Source organism: Lithobates pipiens, unplaced genomic scaffold, assembly GCF_037356315.1.
Source record: "Lithobates pipiens isolate NorthernLeopardFrog02 unplaced genomic scaffold, aLitPip1_a1.2 Scaffold_19, whole genome shotgun sequence".
NCBI classification, from domain to species: Eukaryota; Metazoa; Chordata; class Amphibia; order Anura; family Ranidae; genus Lithobates; species Lithobates pipiens.
In genome coordinates this window covers 576,770,764-576,792,014 of record NW_027507764.1, presented here as the reverse complement: position 1 = coordinate 576,792,014, position 21,251 = coordinate 576,770,764, and the positions used below count along the sequence as shown (strand labels likewise).

At 45.4% G+C, this 21,251-nt stretch overlaps 1 protein-coding gene across 4 annotated transcripts in view; it reads right to left on the bottom strand.

Annotated features, from left to right (window-relative positions):
- Positions 1-18,335, bottom strand: part of AGO2 (argonaute RISC catalytic component 2) — a 96,685-nt gene extending 78,350 nt beyond the window's left edge. For all 4 annotated transcript variants that reach the window (XM_077493383.1, XM_077493385.1, XM_077493384.1 and 1 more), the window contains exons 1-2: positions 18,119-18,335; positions 17,253-17,474 (exon numbers count right to left, since the gene is read on the bottom strand). In XM_077493383.1, coding sequence (XP_077349509.1) covers positions 17,253-17,298 — 46 coding nt within the window. In that variant the 5' untranslated portion in view covers positions 17,299-17,474; positions 18,119-18,335. The remainder of the gene's footprint in view (positions 1-17,252; positions 17,475-18,118) is intronic.
- Positions 18,336-21,251: the final 2,916 nt, after the last annotated feature.

The window sequence follows — 21,251 nt, the reverse complement described above, 5'->3', positions numbered from 1 at the left end:
AGCTTTATGCTTCTGGAAGTAGACATCTACAAATCGTATAGGATTGTTTATTCCCCAATTCTAACAGCTCAGTATAAACCTTACAGAATTATACAAAAAAAAAAAAAAAATTAGGCCTGTTACTGATTAAAATTTTTGCGTTTGATTAATTGATTTTTTTTAATCAATTAATTTTGATTATAAAACGCACATACAGATCCAACTACTTTTAGTCATGGCAACAGCAGAAGCCGATCCACACAGCAAAAATATCACAGCTTATCAGCCTCTAAAGGACAACAATGTTAAAAACGGAGGTTATCAAATTTGCCTACACTTAGCTCACTGAATGACCCCAATTAACCACATGCATATTTACCATCACTGTCCAGGGTGTCCGGGTGACGTCACCGGACTGCTCCCCCCCCTTCCCTTCGTTAGCAGACAGAGGCACTTGGGGAAGGGGGGAAAAGTCCGGTGACGTCAATGTTGGTGACGTCACCGGATCTCTGGCACAACGCCCTGAAGATTGGGTCGGAAACAAGCGATTACCGATCAAAAATAATTTTGAGAAAAAAAAATAAAAAATTAACGATTAATCGAGGAATTGTTCATTTCCGCAGCTCAAAAAAATCAAAAATAAATAAAAAAAAAAATCAAAACACCATTTCTCACTCTTTTTGGTAATATTGACATTCGCCAGCCCACTGCATTTATAAAAAAAAAAAATTTGGTCAGGATTTAAACATTTTTCCACAGTGAGAACTAATTAAAACTGCATGATATAGATATCCATCTATATTTATAAATTATCTCTCTCTAGGATGATGCCTGTAGCAACCATCATCCAGATATCTCCACTCATTTAGGACATTATATGACGTCCTACAGGCTGAAAGTGGTTAAAGTGACATTAAAGCTCTTTTTATTGTTAAAAAAAAAACATGCTATACTAAGACCCCTTTCACACTGAGGTGCTTTCATGAAAAAATAAAAATAAAAAGCACCTTAAAAGCTCACGAAAGCCCATTTCCATAAGGACCCTTTCACTCCGGTGTCACAGCCCTCGGGGGTTTCACACTGGAGACACAGCTGCGGCTCTTTCAGGGCGATTTGCAGGAGCTATTTTTAGCGATGTAGCGGCTGCAAAAGCACCTCGGTGAGAAAGGGGTCTTACATGCAATGAATGCTTTCACACTGGGGCAGTGCGGTGAAAAAACACCCCTCTCCATTGAAATGCATGGAAAGCTCTTCAAAAGCGCTCAGTAGGGGGAAAGGGATTGGGCATCGGCCTGTCCCCTCCCTTAAAATTAGAGGCACTCTGGGGCAGGGCCCTGGCTCAGGGAAACCAGATTAGATATGGGTATGCAAGAGACACTCACACTACAGGTGTTAGATTTTGAGCAACAGACTTATGTGTCCGACCACCAACTCTCTGCCACCCGGGAAAGGATCAACAGGTGTTATTGTTTCATACAGTTTGACTTGTAATTGGTCCTGACACACCTGTCTTATGTGTACTCAAGTGTATTCTTCTGTTAAAATGTTTCAAAATAAAGATTTTACAAAAAAAAAAAAAAAAAAAAAAAACGCTCAGTATTTTATTGGCAGTTTAGAAGCACCTCAGCGACAGAGGGGCCTTACTTGCTCTGTGCACTTTTATCAGAGAATCCCCGAGCCTTTTTCTGGGGTCCTCTGCCAGAGGCGATCCAGGCCCCCCCCCCCCCACCACCACAAGTGCCTCCATGGGGCACTATGCATACTCGTTTCAAGCTGCCCTGTATATGTCTATTGACATAGCAGCTAGCTCGGCCTCGCCCCAGCATTTCATTCACAGCAGCAGGAACCATTGGCTATCAATCTGCCCAGGAGAAAGAATAAAGCGGCAAAAGTAGCTGTTCTTGTGCACATCACAGGATCAGATCCAGTTCAGGCAAGTATAAAAGGACACACACGTTTTCACGCACTCCGCCGAGATCGCTCAGTTGCTCCCCGCTGAGCCAGCGGATGACAGGTTCATCTCCGCTCACTGTGCAGAGACAGACCTGTCAGAGCTCCGCTCTCTATGGGGAGATCAGATGATAACTGATCCGCCAGACAGACGAAAAAAAAAAAAAAATAGGGTTTCCATTCACCTATATTCAGTAGATAGGACCGCTGGCATGCGTCACTTTATAGACCTGCATGGACCGAGAGACAACGACAGCTCACCCTCCTACTACAAAAACTGGCGTCTCTAGAGTCCGCGAACAAGCTTGCCCCTTCTCGTGCCTCAGAAATGGATTTGGCGACAGTACGACGACAGGTCAAGGACCTGCTGGCGTATAAAGCCAAAGCAGCTCTGCAATTTTGCCGCAGAGTGAGTTATGAGTCGGGGAGCAAATGTGGGAAGCTATTGGCGAAGCAAGTTAGGGAACACAGACTTTCCTCCTACATCCCCAAGGTGATCAGTAATGGCGGACAACCTGCGACTCTACCCATACAGATCGCACAGGAATTCAGGGATTTCTATGCGCGACTTTATAATTTACCAAACCCCTCTACCTCACCGGCAGACATGGCGTCCTACATTAATGACTCTCGCATGAAGTCGCTCTCCCCAGACGATTGTGCTGAGTTAGAAACCCCGATTACCCTCTTGGAAATACAGACAGCCTTGAGTGCCATGAAACCTGGGAAAGCTCCAGGTCCGGATGGGCTCACTCTTTAGTATTACAAGACACTATTCCCAATCATAGGCCCCCGCTTACTTAAATTATTCCACGCCTTGGACGCAGGGACACCTCTAGCTAACGAGACCCTTAAGGCCCATATTACGGTATTGCATAAAGAAGGAAAGGATCCGACCGCCTGTAGTAGCTACAGACCGATATCACTGCTGAATACAGACCTGAAAATCTATACGAAGATCTTGGCTACCCGTTTATCTCGACATATTCAGAATGTGGTCCACCTGGACCAGGTGGGATTTGTTTCCACGAGGGAAGCCAGGGACAGCACGTCTAAGGTCCTGAACCTACTACACGTAGTAAATTCCGGAGGCATACCATGCGTTTTCTTGAACACTGACGCACAAAAGGCGTTCGACCGCGTAAATTGGGAATTTATGTTCTCAGTCCTCAGACACATAGGCCTAGGGGAAGTGATGATCAACAGAGTAGCTCACATATACTCGAGCCCAACTGCGCAGGTGAAGGCGAACGGAGTGCTCTCCGACCCCTTCCCCATTAGGAATGGCACTAGACAGGGCTGCCCCTTATCCCCCCTGTTATTTGCACTTTCCCTTGAGCCCTTTCTGGCGACTATTAGACTCAACCAGGACATCCAGGGTATACAGGTCGGGAAGGCACAACATAAGATCTCCGCATATGCGGATGATCTCCTCTTTTCTCTGGTAAATCCGTCGGTTTCTCTCCCTAATCTACCTAAACAATTCGAGATATTTGGCCGCCTATCTAACATGAAGATTAATTTTCAGAAGTCGGAAGCAATGGGAATAGCCCTCCCATCTAACATGATACAGATGCTCCGAACGAACTTCCGCTTTAGGTGGACATCAGTAGCGTTAACCTATTTGGGCACTAAACTATCACCTGATTTATCCCATCTCTACGAATTAAATTTCCCCCCTCTACTCGCGGAAACTAAGATCTTGTTGAGCAAATGGCAAACGAACTTGCACTCCTGGTTTGGGAGGTGCAACTTGTTAAAGATGTGCATCCTCCCGAAATATCTCTACTTATTCCAGGCACTGCCGGTCAATATACCGACGGTATTTTTTCAGCGGGTACAGGCACTGTTCATGCGCTTTGTCTGGGCCGGCAAGAAAACCCGTATACCACGGTCACAGTTAACGTTACCGAAGCACTACGGCGGGCTTGCGATCCCAGATGTGAGGAGGTATTACTTAGCAGTACATTTGGGAAGAGTCATTGACTGGCAGCGTCATGGTAATCTAAAACTGTGGGCGCAGATCGAACAGGAACAATCCCCTGTCCCCTTGAATAGAGCACTATGGTGTTGGGAAGACTTGCCACAATCCTTAAAATCACACCCTTTAATAGGAAATTCACTGAGAAAAAGCAGACAGGCTGTGTTAAGTGTACGGCAGACGTCCACGACCTCCCCCCTAACGCCCATTCTAGGCAACCCCAAATTCCCTCCGGGCATGTCATCCATACACTTCCGGACCCTACGGGAGTCCGACATCACAGCCGCATTTAATTTTGTCCTAGGAAATAGATGGCCATCTATTACAGAGTTGACAGATTCTGCAGGTCCCTTCCGTGTGCCCTTCTGGCCGGCGGCACAACTGCATCACTTCCTACACTCTTTACATGACCCACATCAATACTGTAGACCCCTTACTACATTTGAGGATTACTGCTCGGGCAGAGAACCACTTCCCCGGATCCTATCTGGGGCATATACCCTTCTTAAAACACCCCCGGTCCAACCTGAACTGACTTGCATTGAGAAATGGGGCGTGGACCTCCAACGTACTTTTGACGCAGGGCAGGTCCACAGGATGATACACCTGTCTCTCAAGTCTTCCATTTGTTCAAAGACACAAGAAACGAATTATAAGGTTTTGATGAGATGGTACTTGACTCCCAGCAGACTCCGTGCCATGTTCCCGGAGACCTCAGATCGGTGCTGGCGATGTGGCACGGATAAGGGGACATTGCTCCATATTTTTTGGACCTGCCCCAAACTGCTAACATTTTGGCACTCGGTACGCACTATATCTCAGGACTTCACGGAATTGGTGATACCTGATGATCCCGCCTTCTTCCTGCTACATGTCTCTACCATGTCGCTCAAGACCTATAAAAAAATCGATTCTACGACATTTGGTGAACACGGCCAAGGCCTGCGTTCCCCTCATGTGGAAACAGCAAAACCCACCTACGGTGGCACTATGGCTGAGAAAGGTTGAAGAAATCAATAAAATGGAGGACTTCAGATATGGACCCGTTGGAACCTATTCAAGTATTCAGATGCAGGGAGACCCTTATTTGACGCCTGACATGTTAAATAGTGTATGGTACCCGGGGGCTCTACTATTAAGCCTAGAGACCCTGCGACCTGCCTCTACAGATTTGTCTACCCGTTACCCCTTCCTCCCTTCCCTCGCCCTCTTCCCCCCTCCTTCCCCCAATCCCTGTCTCTACTTATTGCTTCTCCTTCTTTATTTTCAGACTATCCATACTCTGTTTTCTCTGGTGATTCCAGTTCACGTTATTTACATTGCGCAGTGGTGATATATGGTTGTGGTCAATTATATATGTATGGAGGATGGTTATCAAAGTGGCTACTTTCAATATATGTCTGTGCATTTCACCGTGCCCTCGGGCAACCATTGATATTCGATCTGAGCTGGATTTTGTCTTCCACCGGTGCTGCGCACCTGTTTTCACCAATCTCTGTTACCTATATGATATGGTCACCAGACTGTTTGTTTTTTCTTCTTTGTTCCATGTACCGATAAAATTAATAAAACTATATTTGGAAAAAAAAAAAAGACCTGCATGGACCGCCTGTTCAGGTCCACCTAAAAAAAAACAAAAAAAAACAAACTGACAGACGGACCTGAACGGTCAGTATGTGGGAAAGGAGACTGAGAGATTTGGCAAAACAGAAGTTTTTTCACCTTGATAGAATGCATTAAGATGAAAAACCTTAAGGATTTACAACCACTTTAATCAAAACACTCCCTTTTAGGATCTTTGTTGACCGTTTACAAATGGAAGCTGAACCGTATTTTAAAAGCTTCAACAAAGCTTGCTAAAAGCACTGCAAATGCTTTGTTAGATTATAATTCCCACTGCTCTTATACAGGCTAAAACCTGTGAAAGAGGCCTACAAACTAGACAGGCCAAAAAAAAAAAAAAAAAAAAAAAAAAAAAAAAAAAAAATTCTACAGCCATATTTGGCTTCTATTCTTGTAACTCCGGAATCCCAGCCACTCACAAAGCACAAAACAATCTAACCCCATGTGAGGCCAATACTCCTTGGACAGAACGGGTGATGCTGCCAAAATCTCCTGCTCCTCGCACAGTAGAACACACACCACAAGAGTTAGACAAGACATATCTAACCTCACTTGTACCTTACTACAGGAAGTCTAAAACAGCGATAAAGCATTTGAAGGAATCAAAGCCAAATCTTGTTTAAATTAAAAACATAAAAATCAGCACAAGAAACAGCCTGGTGTGTAACCAGGAAACTTCAGCAATGTACACCAAAAGCACAACAAAAAATTGACAAAGTTTGCAAGGAACATAGAAAGAAAAAAATAAAAATAAAACATAAGTGCTTAATAATTGTATAAAGATTCTATAACTGAATTTCAAACACTGCCCCAAATGAAGAGAAGGTTACAACATGAAATCCTTATCTCCCACCATTCATGCAAGTATGTTGCCTATCTACAGGTTCCTGAAGGGACACCCACCATCTGCCTCAGCATATCCTCCAAGACAATAGGCCTATGTAATATAATGCATGGAGACACTGATATACACACACACACTTTTTCGAAGAAGAAAAACGTAAGCCTCGCACATAACGGAAGACATCCCCGTTAGAACACAACAGCTCTGCAGGGAAGATCGCTATACTAAGTTTGCATAGTTAGTACAGAGGCTCCTCCCTGGGGCCAACAGGTTTTTGTTTTTTTAAAGTTCAAAAAAAAATAAAAAAAAGGAATAAAAGTGTACCAGGCTTTACACTCCAAGCTGGCCAAACAAGGGTGACAATAAAACAGGTCTTGTCCAATGTGATGCTCAGTCTGCTTAGGGCTACCTTGGGGAAAACAGGAGCTTATTTGCAGAGTTACACTCTCCCCCCTCCCCCTTTTTCTAAATTCCATCTCCCCTGTGTACAAACATGGCATTAAATGTACTTATTTTATTAAAACAACTTTCCATTTATACTACACATGCTGACCAAACTGTCTTCAGCTGTTTATAAACACTGCTCGATTACTTCTGCCTTGCTTCCTGGACAGCAGACACCCTGCATCATCTACCCTCAGCTGATCAACTCCTTCCTGGTCAGGCTTTAGGTGATGACACAGGAAGTAAGGCAAAAGAGGAGAGCATGGGAGGAGGTGACAAGGGAGATAGAAAGCAGGAGGTCTTGGGATGACCGAAGAGAGCGGCTTGGTGGTGTTTTGGGACTCGGTTAGTGATGTAGCTGGGGGCAGAGTTATGGAGGGTTTTGTAAATTATTGTTAGTACTTTGAATTTAATTGGTCGGGCAATTGGAAGCCAGTGGAGGGATTGGCAGAGAGGGGTGGATGACACTGAATGGCTGGTAAGGTGGATGAGTCTGGCAGCGGCATTCATTATGGACTGAAGGGGGGATAGTCTATGTAAAGGTAATAGAATGAGGAGGGAGTTGCAGTGGTCGAGGTGAGAGATAACCAGGGACTGAATTAGAAGCTTGTGGTGTCAGTTAAAAAGAGGCGTATTCTGGAAATGTTGGAGGCAAAGGCAGCACGATTTGGACAGGGATTGGATGTGGGCCGGCAAAGGACAGTTCAGAGTCTAAGGTTACCCCTAGCACCTTGGCACGTGGGGACGGACTGATGTGCCATTGATCTCGACAGAGAAATCAGGGGAGGAAATATTAAGAGCTCAGTTTTTAGATAGATTCAGTTTGAGGAAGTGGTTTGACACCCAACCCGATATGTCTGTTAGTAAATCAGTGATGTGTGAGGAGACTGATGGGGTGAACTGAGGGGCAGAGAGATAGATTTGGGTGTCGTCAGCATATAAATGGTAGTAAAAGCCATGGGAGGCCATCAGCTGACCGAGGGAGGATGTGTAGATCGAGAATAGTAGCGGTCCAAGGACAGAACCTCAGGGGACCCCAACGGTAAGAAGAGTTGGAGAGGAGAAAGTGGAGCGGTAATTGACACTGAAGGTGCGATGAGATAGACAAGATACGAACCAACGGAGAGCACAGCCATGGAGACCAAGCAAATTGAGTTTTGAGGAGGAGGGGGTGGTCAACTGTATCAAAGGCAGTGGAAAGGCCCAAGAGTAAGAGTACGGAATAATGTCCGTTGGTTTTGGCTGTTAGTTGTTTGTGAGTTTTAGGAGGGCAGTTTCTGTGGAGTGCTGTGGGCGAAATCCAAACTGAGGGGGATCAAGGTGGTTATTCTCAATGAGGTGGTTGATCAGTCAGTTGTAGACTAAACATTCAAGGAGTTTAGAGGCAAAAGGGAGTAAAGAAATAGGTCCTAGGTTGTTAAGATTGGTGGGGTCAAGTGAGGCTTTTTTTGGAATGGGAATGACTATTGAATGTTTTAGAAGGTTGGGGAAAATGCCAGTAGAGAGTGGGAGATTGAAGATATGAGTTAAGGAGTGTAGGATAGATGGTGACCGTAGTATTTGAGAAGGAACAGGGTCCAGGGGGCAGGTGGTTAGGTGGGCATTAGAAAAGAAGTTTAGTGACTTCCTCTATAGTCGCTGGGTTAAAAGAGGGAAGTATTAATTGCAGGAGGACAAAGTTTAAAGTGAGGGAGATAGCTGTAGAGCAGAGATCGAGACAAATTGTCACAATCTTATTTTACTAGTGATTAGCAATCTGCTGGGCAGTGAGTAAGTTAGTGGGTGGAGGTAATGGAGGACGAAGTAGAGTGGTAAAGGTAGAAAAGAGTTGATGAGGACTGCGTAAGAGGGTGTTAATGAGAGTGATAAAGTAGGTCTGTTTAGCAGTGTGGAGGCAGGAATGGTATTTTTGGAGGGCAGATTTAAATTGGCTGAAATCTTGAATGTGACCCATCTAAAGGGTGGGATAAATAGCTCAATCTGTGTTTGCCGACACAAAAATATGCATGGCAATAACACAGCAGGATATTGTAACTTTATAAGATGACCTGAATAAATGAATGGGTGGGCTACTGCATGGCAAATGAAGTTTAACATAAAAAAAGAAGGTAATGTACTGGGGGGGGGAGAACCCATAGGGCTGTGATGGCAACCCAGATGTTTTGGAACTACATTTCCCATGAAGCATCATTGGTAAATGTAGTTCCAAAACAACTGGGGTGCCAAGGTTCTCCATCACTGCCCTAGGGGCTTCCAGGACGGAGAAGGATCTAAGGGCCCTAGTAGAAGACAGACTGAGCAATAGTATGCAATGTCACGCTGCGGCTACCAAAGCCAGCAGAATATTGCCATGCATTAAAAAGGGAATTTACTCCAGAGATAAAACGATTATTCTAAATACAAGAGACCAACTATAAGCTGTTAACAAGATGGTACTACACTCCACATGCTTTACATAGCTGCTACCCTGATACATCCCAACTTTGTTGGAGGTGCCGGGGTAACAGAGGCACCATTTTGGTCATGCCCAAAGTTGTCACCATTCTGGGGGGGGACTGGAAGACCTCAATTATGAGGAACGACTACAAGCGTTTTAAATTTATTCTCCCTGGCGAAAAGACACAAGAGGCGATATGATAGCGATATATACATATCTCAATGCTGATCCCAGCGCAAGTATCATACTTTTCATTCCAAAGGAGTGAAAGAGGACACGGGGCCACACGATGAGACTGGAGGAGAAGCGGTTTAACCTTAAAGTGGATGTAAACCCGGAATGTTATTTTTTCTTTGATATCATAATGTAGAGTATAAGATTTGCCATAATTGAGCCCAGTCTTGCCACACAATCCTCTTATTGTTCAGTGAGATAAATCTTGACAGAGAAAAACTTTGTCAATCCCCCCCCCCCCCCCTCGCTATGAGTGACAGGTGATTTACATATCTCGTGCACTAGCCTAAGACACATGCATTATTTTTTAATTCCCGCCCACTTTCTTCTGCTGCTCTGACAGGATTGGATGTTCCACACCTCAGCATAATTGGGCATGCTGAAGTCATGTGGTTACTTTCCTGTCTTTTCACTGGATGTTAGAGAAAATAGCAGAAGTTCAGCATAAGGAATACACAGGAGAAAATGCATGATAAGGGGAGCGTAGAGGTAGGCGGGGAGTCTACTGACATCACAATTCCACCCAACAGCCCCACCCACAGAAACTGCAGTTTTTCGGGTCTCATAACAGAGAGATTTGACAGGTAAAGATACATGCAGGAGGCATTTATATCCTTCTAGATAACCCCTATGGCAGTAGTTTAGAAAGGATGACATTAAGTTTACATCCACTTTAAGCTGAGTGTGGGGATTTTCACTGTCAGGGCGGTAAGGATGTGGAATTCTCTTCCACAATCGGTGGTGTCGGCAGGAAGTATGGATAGTTTTAAGAGACTCTTGGACGTGCATCTAAAAACAATACATGGGGATATGGGACATTTTTACACTACCTTACCAACTATGTAACTGTTTGCCAGGAGGAAAGTGCTGTAGCCAGGATGGAGATTATAAGCTTCAGAACTACTGTGAAGCTTTCATTGTAAAAATGGTCCAAGATTTACCCAATACATTAGATTGTTCTTCGTTTCATTATGTTCCTCAAACTCTTTAAAAGAAAATCTTCACCCACACACCCCAAGATCAATCCTTTCCTCCTGCTTTCACACACACAAAAAAAAATAAAAAGTGGTTTCTCTCTTTGATCATTTTGTAGCCACCCTGGCGGTATGATTATGTCAGATTTTTGCGTCTCAAAGCGGTACAATTGTTTTACATAGAAACTTGGCGTTTTATATTATAGGCCTGCAATTCTTTACAATAACACTTAAATCTGTCCAAACCAGAGTCTAGCGGACATCCCGGTTATGATAAAGTTTGAAACACAAAATCATAAAATATAATAACTATAAAAAAATATTATAATAAAATGAATTCCCCCACGATTCACTAACACTTAATTCTGCAAGTGTTCTAAATTTACTATTGCTGTTTTCTAGCAGGTCTAAAACCACTTTTGACATAAAGGGACACGGTTTAGATGCTATGGGACAATCTCAAGTTTCCAGGCAGAAAGAACAGAGATAGATGTAGATATAATTTTATCTCTCTAGCTCAAAACTGCACGCAGGGCATGGGAAAAAAGGCATGCGAAACGATTTCATACATGTGTTATGAATTTTCTATTTTTTTGAATTTGCTGCCAGGCTCCGCCCCTACGCGTTGCAATGCTCACAGGGAACGGAGCCCGGCACACAGAGGCATCGGGTGGAGGACACAACGTGGGGTGTCAATTGCAGGATCCTGGGGACAAGGTAAAGTAACCTGCACCAGGATACTGCAATGCAATCCTGAGTGTGGCTCAGGGGTTACGGCTAATGGTACTGAAATTTAACCCCAAGCCACACGCGGGAAAACCACCAGGGAGGTTAAGGGTCCCCTAGGTCAAGGTTGCTCACCTAGGTGAGAATGACAAAAAAAAAAAAAAAAAAACCAAACACAACCCAATCTTTTCCTGATAAAAGAATACATCTTACAATTTTTTGTCACACGGTATTTGAGCAGCGTTTTTTTTAAAGCACAATTTTTTTTTGGGGGGGGAATTTTTTGCACACCCGGGAAATTGCAACAAACCATGTAAACTTTACTATCCAAGGGTGAGGCTTTAAAAGCCTTTACAGGTTACCACATTAGATTCAGGCTGGGTTGACATATGCAAATTGGATGTGTTTAAAAACGCATCTAATTCACGCATAACATCCAAGCGCGGCTGACTTTCAAATGGAGCCGCTCGCAAATGCGAGGGGCGGCCACGGTGCGGTATTTGAAGAGAGTCCTATGTGTTTCTGGCTCTGGTTTAGGTGCAAAAATGTGCACCTGAACCCGTTTGAAAAGAAATGCACCGGACTGCAAACCGCAGCCACATATATGTGAACCCAGCACTTCATATAGTTAGTACAGCAGTTCCGATTGGAACTGACAGTTTTTTTTTTTCCCCCATTCAACCCAGCGGGTATTAATGTGTATCAGGTTTAAAGGTTTATTATGAAAAGTGGGTGGAGGAGGGTGAAGGTCCGTTTTCAAGCTCACCGATAGCAAATGAAGAAAACGTAAACCCTAGGGTGGCAAGGTGCATTTGCAAGCAAAGTGAATGTAGACAGGTAAGACTAGAAACACAGTTGGCAACTTTTGCTGATGTAAATGGGGCTTTGATGAACACGGCCTTTATGTTTCACTACTAAAGCAAGTATATTTCAAAAACAAAAAAATGGAACTTCCGCTCATCGGAACCCTCACCCCCTCTGGTGTCACATTAGGGGGGGGGGGAAGCAGATACCTGTCTAAGACAGGTATTTGCACCCCCTTCCGGGCATAGACTCCCACGGGAGTCAACGCCGTTTCCTGTCCCGCCGCGCCGTCTGCTGGGACACACACGGGTCCCAGAGACAGCGCGGACCATTCCCATAGCACTGTGTGGCTCGTACATTAGGGAACCGGGAAGTGAAGCCGCAACTCTTCACTTCATGATTCCCTCACCGAGAATGGCGGCGGCAGCAGTCGAGATCCAAGCGATCGGTCTTGGCTGCCGACATCGCTCTTTAGCTTGTAATGAATGAATCAATCTCTATAGGACCAGCTGTGCTCAAAAAAAAGCAAGTCAATCACAGCCTCAACAGTCAGCCGCCATACACCACTAACACAAGGAAACAACCTGTGCACACCAAACTCTAGCATGCAACAAATTTATGTTCCTACACTGAGAATGAATGGCCTTGCAAAGCACAAAAAAAAAAAATTATATATATATATACACATATACATATATATATATATATATATATATATATATATATATATATATATATATATATATATATATATATATATATATATATATATATATATATATATATATATACACACACACACACACACACACATATATATATATATATATATATATATACACACATACACACATACACCCTACACAACTATTTTAGTGTGGGACAACACACAGGGTATATGTACTACACAGCGCTATAACAGGTGTGCTGTACATATGCAATTAGTCCCAGTGCCTATCTACAGCGTAATATGGTGTGAATAGAGATTATGGTGATTGATTTTACTAAAGGCAAATCCACTCTGCACTACAAGAACACTTGGAAGTGCAGTCGCCATAGATTAGATCTGAAATGAGGGTAATCACTGCTGATTTTATCATCCAATCATGTGCAAGCAAAAATGCGTTTTTTTTGTGTTTCCTTGCTCAGATCTACAGCGAGTGCACTTCCAGGTGCACAGTGGACTTGCCTTTAGTAAATAACAGGAGACCGCTGATGACTGATCAGTGTACCGACTTGCTGCCTGTACCATATGACCAATCACAGCAACTGTACCCAGTCACTTTCAGTGGGTCTAGAGCCAGCTGAATGCAACCTATTCAAGTAAATGAGGCCACTGTGCAAGCACTCAAAAACCGTAGACATTGCATGCAGCTGCACCAAAGGGTTAAAGCAGGCGGTGAGGAGACAATGCAACGCCTGTCAAATGTTCCAAAAACAGGGAATCAGTTAATAAAACTTTAAGCAGACCTCAATGCAAAAGCGAGTTTTCATCTCTGCAACTACCCTCTCGTGTAATGGCTTTTTAACACCATTTACATATGCGTGCGTCACTTACGTATGTGTTTACTTCTGCGCGCCAGAATTTTACTTTATGCGCTTTTTTTTTTTTTTTTATTTGGGATCACTTATACTCCTATTACAAGCAATGTAAACACCTCTTGTAATAGAAAGAAGGATGAGAGGTCCTCTTTGTAGAAATATCTGGGGCCAAAAAAGAAACCAAATCTCTCCTTTACCTTAAGGCTGGGTTCACACTGCTGCGATGCGGGGAACGCTATGAATCCACTGCGGGTTCCCGCATCGCATGCCTCCCGGCAGCAGTTCGTACTGCCCTATGCGAACTGCTGGGAGTGTCAGTGAAAAGCTAATGACACCCCCCAGATCAGTTCGCATATCGCAGTGCGATCTGCAAACTCTGACAGGAATCGGATCGCATGGTGTGAACACCCATGCGATCTGATTCTGCTGCAGACCAAAAAAAAAAAAAAAAGGGTCCTGTGCGAGTTTGGGCCGGATGTGATGCGAATTCAGCCATACTATCTGTATGGCTGAACTCGCATCACATCCAATCTCATCACTGCAGCAGTGCGAACCTAGCCTTTACTATTGCCAAGAACTGAAAGGGACGTCACTCCAGTCCTCCAAGGGCATAGAGACGAATGGTGGTCATCTTGGCCTAACTTCTCCATGCCCAAAAAAAAAAAAAAAAAAAAGAATTATATATACACACACACATATACACAAATGCCATATTTTTACTATCAGCTGGCAAGTGGTTTTTTGGGCTAAAATTAGCGCATGTAAAGCACATGAAAAAAAGGCTCAGAGGCGATAAAAAAAAAATAAAAAATAAATAAAAAATAAAAAACACACGACCGCAAGCAGCTTCTTCGGATCGGTGTATACACCGCTCTTGCCCATTGGAATGAGCAGCAGCGCTTTGCGGGTCGTTTTAACCTTCTTTTGGCCGCTAGCAGGGGTTAAGGGCGCTCTGCTATCGCCCGAAAAACTTCTACAAAAAATTATGTTAAAAGCGCGGCTAAAAATAGCGGCGCATTACCGCTGACGATGCCCCAGTGTGAAATCAGCCTTAGCTTTCCCAAAACTTTGTAATAAGATCTACTAAAACAATGTATTCAAATTGTATCATCAGAAAGCCCCTTTTACTACAAAGATCAGGGTAGATATAAAAGTAGAATGCACAATTACATTGTAACATCTTTGATCAGCAATTAACATGCAACGCTGTACTTACACACTATACCACCAACTGAAACTGATAGCAATAACCCCAAAACCAAAAATATAAACACATTACAGCCACCACATCTAAAATGACTGACAAGCTGCATTAGTTCGCATCTCCTTTTTTTTATGGGTCGCTCACACCAGAACGTGGTACGGGAAACTCACATGTGTGCAACACACTCATACCACGTTCAAAAACGCGCTGGGTGTACGATCTGCTGTGGGTGCCAATATAATCCTAACAGCAAACCAAACGCAAATTGTAAAGGCGGTGCTTATGCCTGCACTGCATTGCCAGTGTCCTGTCATATACAGTCCCCCCCATCGGATAGTGCCCGCTGTGTACTGCGCATGCGCAGTACATACACATTCCGAAAATACCCGAAGATGAACGGCGCCTGCGCTGTGAGTCCAGGTTCTAGCCCCACTATCCAAGTGGACATAGAGTTGGAATTACTATATGCCAGAACACCGGCATTGTTGTTTTTTTTTTTTAAGTACTGCATTCACTACTCTTGGAGCGATTTCAGCCTATTCACATAAATGGGCTAAAAATCACTCTTTGCATAGGAAATGCACAGCGTGTTCATGTGCGATTCAGCTTTAACACACACACACACACACAAACACACACACACACACACAGCAGCAGCTGTCGCTGCGCTACACTCAGGTGAGAATGGAGCCTAAAGCTGAGTTCACACTTATGCAAATAGGATGCAGGTTTCTCCACATCCAATTTGCACAAAAAAAAAAAAAAAAAAAAAAAAAAAAGAGACTGCCTCTCAATGGAGCTGGTTCACACATCACCAGGACAAATGCGGTCTTGTGCATCTTTGGATGCAATTCAGGTAAACATTCGGGGCTGACTCGTCTCTGAAACTGAGAGCAGGGACGCACCTTACCCCCTGTTATCAATGCAATATTCCCAACGCACACGTTCCTGCAAAGATGGTTGCATTTTCAATTGGGTGCTGAAGCGACCATCAGCTGCAACCATATAGCCTTAGAGATTAAATCATCACCAGCACACCAGGATCTACAAAAAACGGGTCCAAAACTTTAATGATCACATAGTTACACAAAAAAAATAAAAAGTGATGTTTCAGAGCCACAAAGGACCCCTTTATCAGGCATATGACCTGACGAAGGGGTCCTGCGTGGCTCCGAAACATTGCTTTTTTTTTGGCAACTATGTGATCATTAATTAAAGTTTTGGACCCATTTTTGGAGATCCTGGTGAGCAGGTGACATTGTCTTACCCCTGCTGTCAGATGCATCCGAATTAAGCGTGAACCCAAGCTAAATGATTGGTCTCATCCGTTTCTCTCTTCCCCCCCCCCCCCCCAATTCTCCCGCAGGGTCGTTTCTCTCTTCCCCCCCAATTCTCCCGCAGGGTCGTTTCTCTCTTCCCCCCCAATTCTCCCGCAGGGTCGTTTCTCTCTTCCCCCCAATTCTCCCGCAGGGTCGTTTCTCTCTTCCCCCCCAATTCTCCCGCAGGGTCGTTTCTCTCTTCCCCCCCAATTCTCCCGCAGGGTCGTTTCTCTCTTCCCCCCCAATTCTCCCGCAGGGTCGTTTCTCTCTTCCCCCCCAATTCTCCCGCAGGGTCGTTTCTCTCTTCCCCCCCAATTCTCCCGCAGGGTCGTTTCTCTCTTCCCCCCCCAATTCTCCCGCAGGGTCGTTTCTCTCTTCCCCCCCCAATTCTCCCGCAGGGTCGTTTCTCTCTTCCCCCCCCAATTCTCCCGCAGGGTCGTTTCTCTCTTCCCCCCCCAATTCTCCCGCAGGGTCGTTTCTCTCTTCCCCCCCCAATTCTCCCGCAGGGTCGTTTCTCTCTTCCCCCCCAATTCTCCCGCAGGGTCGTTTCTCTCTTCCCCCCCCAATTCTCCCGCAGGGTCGTTTCTCTCTTCCCCCCCCAATTCTCCCGCAGGGTCGTTTCTCTCTTCCCCCCCCAATTCTCCCGCAGGGTCGTTTCTCTCTTCCCCCCCAATTCTCCCGCAGGGTCGTTTCTCTCTTCCCCCCCCAATTCTCCCGCAGGGTCGTTTCTCTCTTCCCCCCCCAATTCTCCCGCAGGGTCGTTTCTCTCTTCCCCCCCCAATTCTCCCGCAGGGTCGTTTCTCTCTTCCCCCCCCAATTCTCCCGCAGGGTCGTTTCTCTCTTCCCCCCCCAATTCTCCCGCAGGGTCGTTTCTCTCTTCCCCCCCCCAATTCTCCCGCAGGGTCGTTTCTCTCTTCCCCCCCCAATTCTCCCGCAGGGTCGTTTCTCTCTTCCCCCCCAATTCTCCCGCAGGGTCGTTTCTCTCTTCCCCCAATTCTCCCGCAGGGTCGTTTCTCTCTTCCCCCCAATTCTCCCGCAGGGTCGTTTCTCTCTTCCCCCCATTCTCCCGCAGGGTCGTTTCTCTCTTCCCCCCATTCTCCCGCAGGGTCGTTTCTCTACCCCCCCCCCTCCAGCATTCCCATCCACATGGTTTCCCCACCACCACCCCCCGCACCCCTTGCAGTCTCTTACCCTCTCCTGTGATAGGGTCGCATTCTCTGGCCGTCTCTTGCATCATTTTCGGTAACGGTTTATTATATCCTTTTGTGAGCGCCTCCGACAGTATATTTCACGGAGCGTTATACGTGCCGCCCTCCGGTGACGTCGGTTTAAAAATCGCAACTTGGAGGCCCCCAGTTCAAAAGAAAGCCGACCGCCGCTGTTCTAACTGCTACATCTGCAGGGCAGCATGTTCTGTTTGGGGAAAAAATAAAATAAATTATATAACACAACAGACTTCGTGGCAGGATCATCAGATGAAAAAATAAAAGGACTACAAAATAAAGTAAAACGAATGCAGCCATCACATAAAAAAGGACCAGTACGCCTCAATGGAATACAAACACATGCAGGGTTCTGAACACTTCCTTCCACAATCACATTGCATGCAGAGTGAATGAGGAGCAGAAGCTTCTTCTCTATGGAGCCACCTGTGACCTTCTCTACAGGTACAATGGAGGCCTGAGCTCTGCCTTACAGGCCCATTAGCATACAATAACAACACGTCCTAGAGAGGAGATCAATAACAAATGGCATGCTGGGATCTGTAGTCCACCACCAGCAGCAAAGCTCCTCCCCCTCTTATATGAGGGGTGGTGGGGGCGGCGCCTGTCCCTTTAAGAAGCGGGGGTCTCCCGGCATGCCCTGCGCGCACCCCCCCCCAGCCCCCGCCCCCCTCAGCCCAGGCTGGCACGTGACCAGGCTCGCTGGCGCGGGATGTGGCGCGCGGCGGCCTGAAGGGGGGTGGGGGGTGAGAGAAGAGCCGGCGGGAAGGTGATCCCCGGCTAGGCCGGACACACTCACATACACACTGAGCGGAGAGAGGGGAAGGCACTCACCCGGGCTGGCCGCGGCGTACATGGTGCTGGTTTCGGGCAGCTGAGCCAGGAAGACACACGCAGAGGCGACGTTCTATCCCGCGAGAGAGGAGGCGACAATGGCGGCCGGGGCTTCAGGCTCGTTCAAGTCTCCATAGAACTCTTCACAGCCGCCTTCGTTCCCTCCGCACTGTGCGCGACATGGACTGAGCAGAGGAGGAGGGGGCGGAGCGGTGACGTCACACGTGAAGGGGGCGGGCGCGTGTTTTTTTTTTCTCCATTCGTCGCGTCCTTTTTGCCGGGTGGGCGGGGCATATGCGCGCGGGCCCCACTGATGTCATCTGAGGTGAAAAGGGCGGGTAAATAGAGGGGGGCGGGGCCAGCGCGGCGGTTATGGTTACTGGGTCAACAACGGCAACAAACAACCTGCTGGTTCGTCAAACCACTCCCCCCACCCATCATCATCATCATACTTTTCCTCCCTGGGCCGCCATGTTGGATGAGGGCAAATGTGTGGAAACTGAGGGCAAGGTTGCCTACACTCACTTTACGGGAACTGCTGCAAAATGATGGAAATGTAATGGAAACGGCACGCAGTCGGCTTTTACTGTTTAAAGTTTTTTTTTTTTTAGAGGGCCTGTCATGAATTGGATAGGCAATAGTAGTATACCACAGAAAAAGGTTTTCTAAATAAAGAATATACCAAAAACAGTATATTATGTGTGTGATGTGATTCAAAAACACCAAATATTGGGCTGTCCAAAGAAAAGTAATAGAAGGGGGAATGTTCCTGCTAGTTCTGCAGGGATTTCCTCTCACTTCCTGTTTTGGCTATGGGACAGGAAATGAAGGAAAATCACAATGGGACACAGATGCCTGGAAAAAAAATTCTTGACAGAGGTTATAACCCTGTTCACACTGGGGCAGCTTCAAAGTCGCCTGACTCTGAAGCCGCCCCACATAGCGCGCCTTCAGCAAGGCATGAAAATTACTTCATTAACCACTTAAGCCCCGGACCAATTGTCAGCCTAAGGACCAGAGGTCTGCACTGCTTTAACTGGTAATTGCGCGGTCATGCAATGTTGTACCCAAATTTCTTCCCACAAATAGAGCTTTCTTTTGATGGTATTTGATTGCCTCTGTGATTTTTATTTTTTTACGATATAAAAGGAAAAAGACTGAAAATTTTGAAAAAAAAAAAAGATATTTTCTACTTTTTGTTATAAGAAAAATCTAATTTTTAGTCATGCATTTAGGCCAAAATGTATTCAGCCACATGTCTTTAGTAAAAAAAATTCAATAAGCTTATATTTATTGGTTTGCGCAAAAGTTATAGCGTCTACAAACTAGAGTACATTTTCTGGCATTTACACAGCTTTTAACTTATGACTGCCTATCTTATTTCTTGAGGTGCTAAAATGGCAGGCCAGTACAAAACCCCCCCAAATGACCCCATTTTGGAAAGTAGACACCCCAAGGAAATTGCTGATGGGCATGTTGAGCCCATTGAATATTTTTTTTTTGTCCCAAGTGATTGAATAATGATACAAAAAAAAAAAAAGTTTACAAAAAGTTGTCACTAAATGATATATTGCTCACACATGCCATAGTTATATGTGGAATTGCACCCCAAAATATATTCTGCTGCTTCTCCTGAGTACGGGGACACCACATATGTGGGACTTTTTGGGAGCCTAGCCACGTACGACACCCCGAAAACCAATCACTGCCTTCAGGATTTCTAAGGATGCAAATTTTTGATTTCACTCCTTACTACCTATCACAGTTTCGAAGGCCATAAAATGCCAAAATAGCACAACCCCCCCCCCCCCCCCCCAAATGACCCCATTTTGGAAAGTAGACACCCCAAGCTATATACTGAGAGGCATGTGGAGTCCATGAAATATTTTATATTTTGCCACAAGTTGCAGGAATATTACAAACTTTTTTTTTTTTGCACAAAGTTGTCACTAAATGATATATTGCTCACACATGCTATGGGCATAAGTGAAATTACACCCCAAAATAAATTCTGCTGCTTCTCCTGAGTACGGGGATACCACATGTGGGGGACTTTTTGGGAGCCTAGCCGCGTACGGGACCCCGAAAACCAAGCACCTCCATGATTTAAATATAAAACGCTACCAAAAAAACTGTTAGCGATCGCAGGAATCAGGCCTGACTCTGTGAATGCGGCAGTTATGTGTTTAGTGTTTTGTAAGTGACAGTGATCGATCGATATTGCAATTGGGTGGGCTGGGCGGAGGGGCAAAACGCAGGTGCTAGCAGGTATCTGGGCTGATCCCGCTAACAATGCATTTTTTTGGAACCCTAAACTGCTGGGGACGCTAGTATAGATCTGATCAGATATTGATCTGTTCAGATACTATACCACTACGGGAGGTTTATGCTTTGCGCGTGGGTGTTAGCGGTACTGGCACTAACCTAGCGCTGCCTGGGGCGACGCAGACCCTGACCCTAAAACCTAATTGATATCACCCGCCGGGTGATCGGGGGGTTAAACCTTTATTGGGTAATAAACGGTGGGTGCCCTGATGCTATAAAAAGCAAACTAACTAACCAGAGTCACCTGTAACACTTATACGGTGATCACTGGTGAAAGGGTTAACTAGGGGCAATCAGGGGGTTAAAACCTTTATTAGGTAGTATATGGGGGTCCCTGACGCTATATAAAAACCTGACGGGGAACCTAAATAACTAACTGGCTAACCAGCGCCACCAGTGACACTTATACAGCGATCGCTGGTGAAAGGGTTAACTCTAGGGGCAATCAGGGGGTTAAAATCTTTATTAGGTTGTATATGGGGGTACCTAACGCTATAAAAACCTAGCGGTGAACCTAAAAAAATAACTAGCTACCTAGCGGCATCAGTGACACTAATGCAGCAATCAGAAAAACGATCGCTTAGTGACACTGGCAAAAGGGGGTGAAAGGGTTAACTCTAGGGGCAATCAGGGGGTTAAACCTTTATTGGGGGGGGTAGGGGGCTACCCTTGACCTAACACTAACTGCCCTGACACTTTTTACTGTCACAACTGACACTAAATGCAGTGATCAGTAAATAAATGATCACTGCAATCAGTGACACTGTGACTGGGAGGGGGCGATCGGGGGGGTGATTTGTGTGCCTAT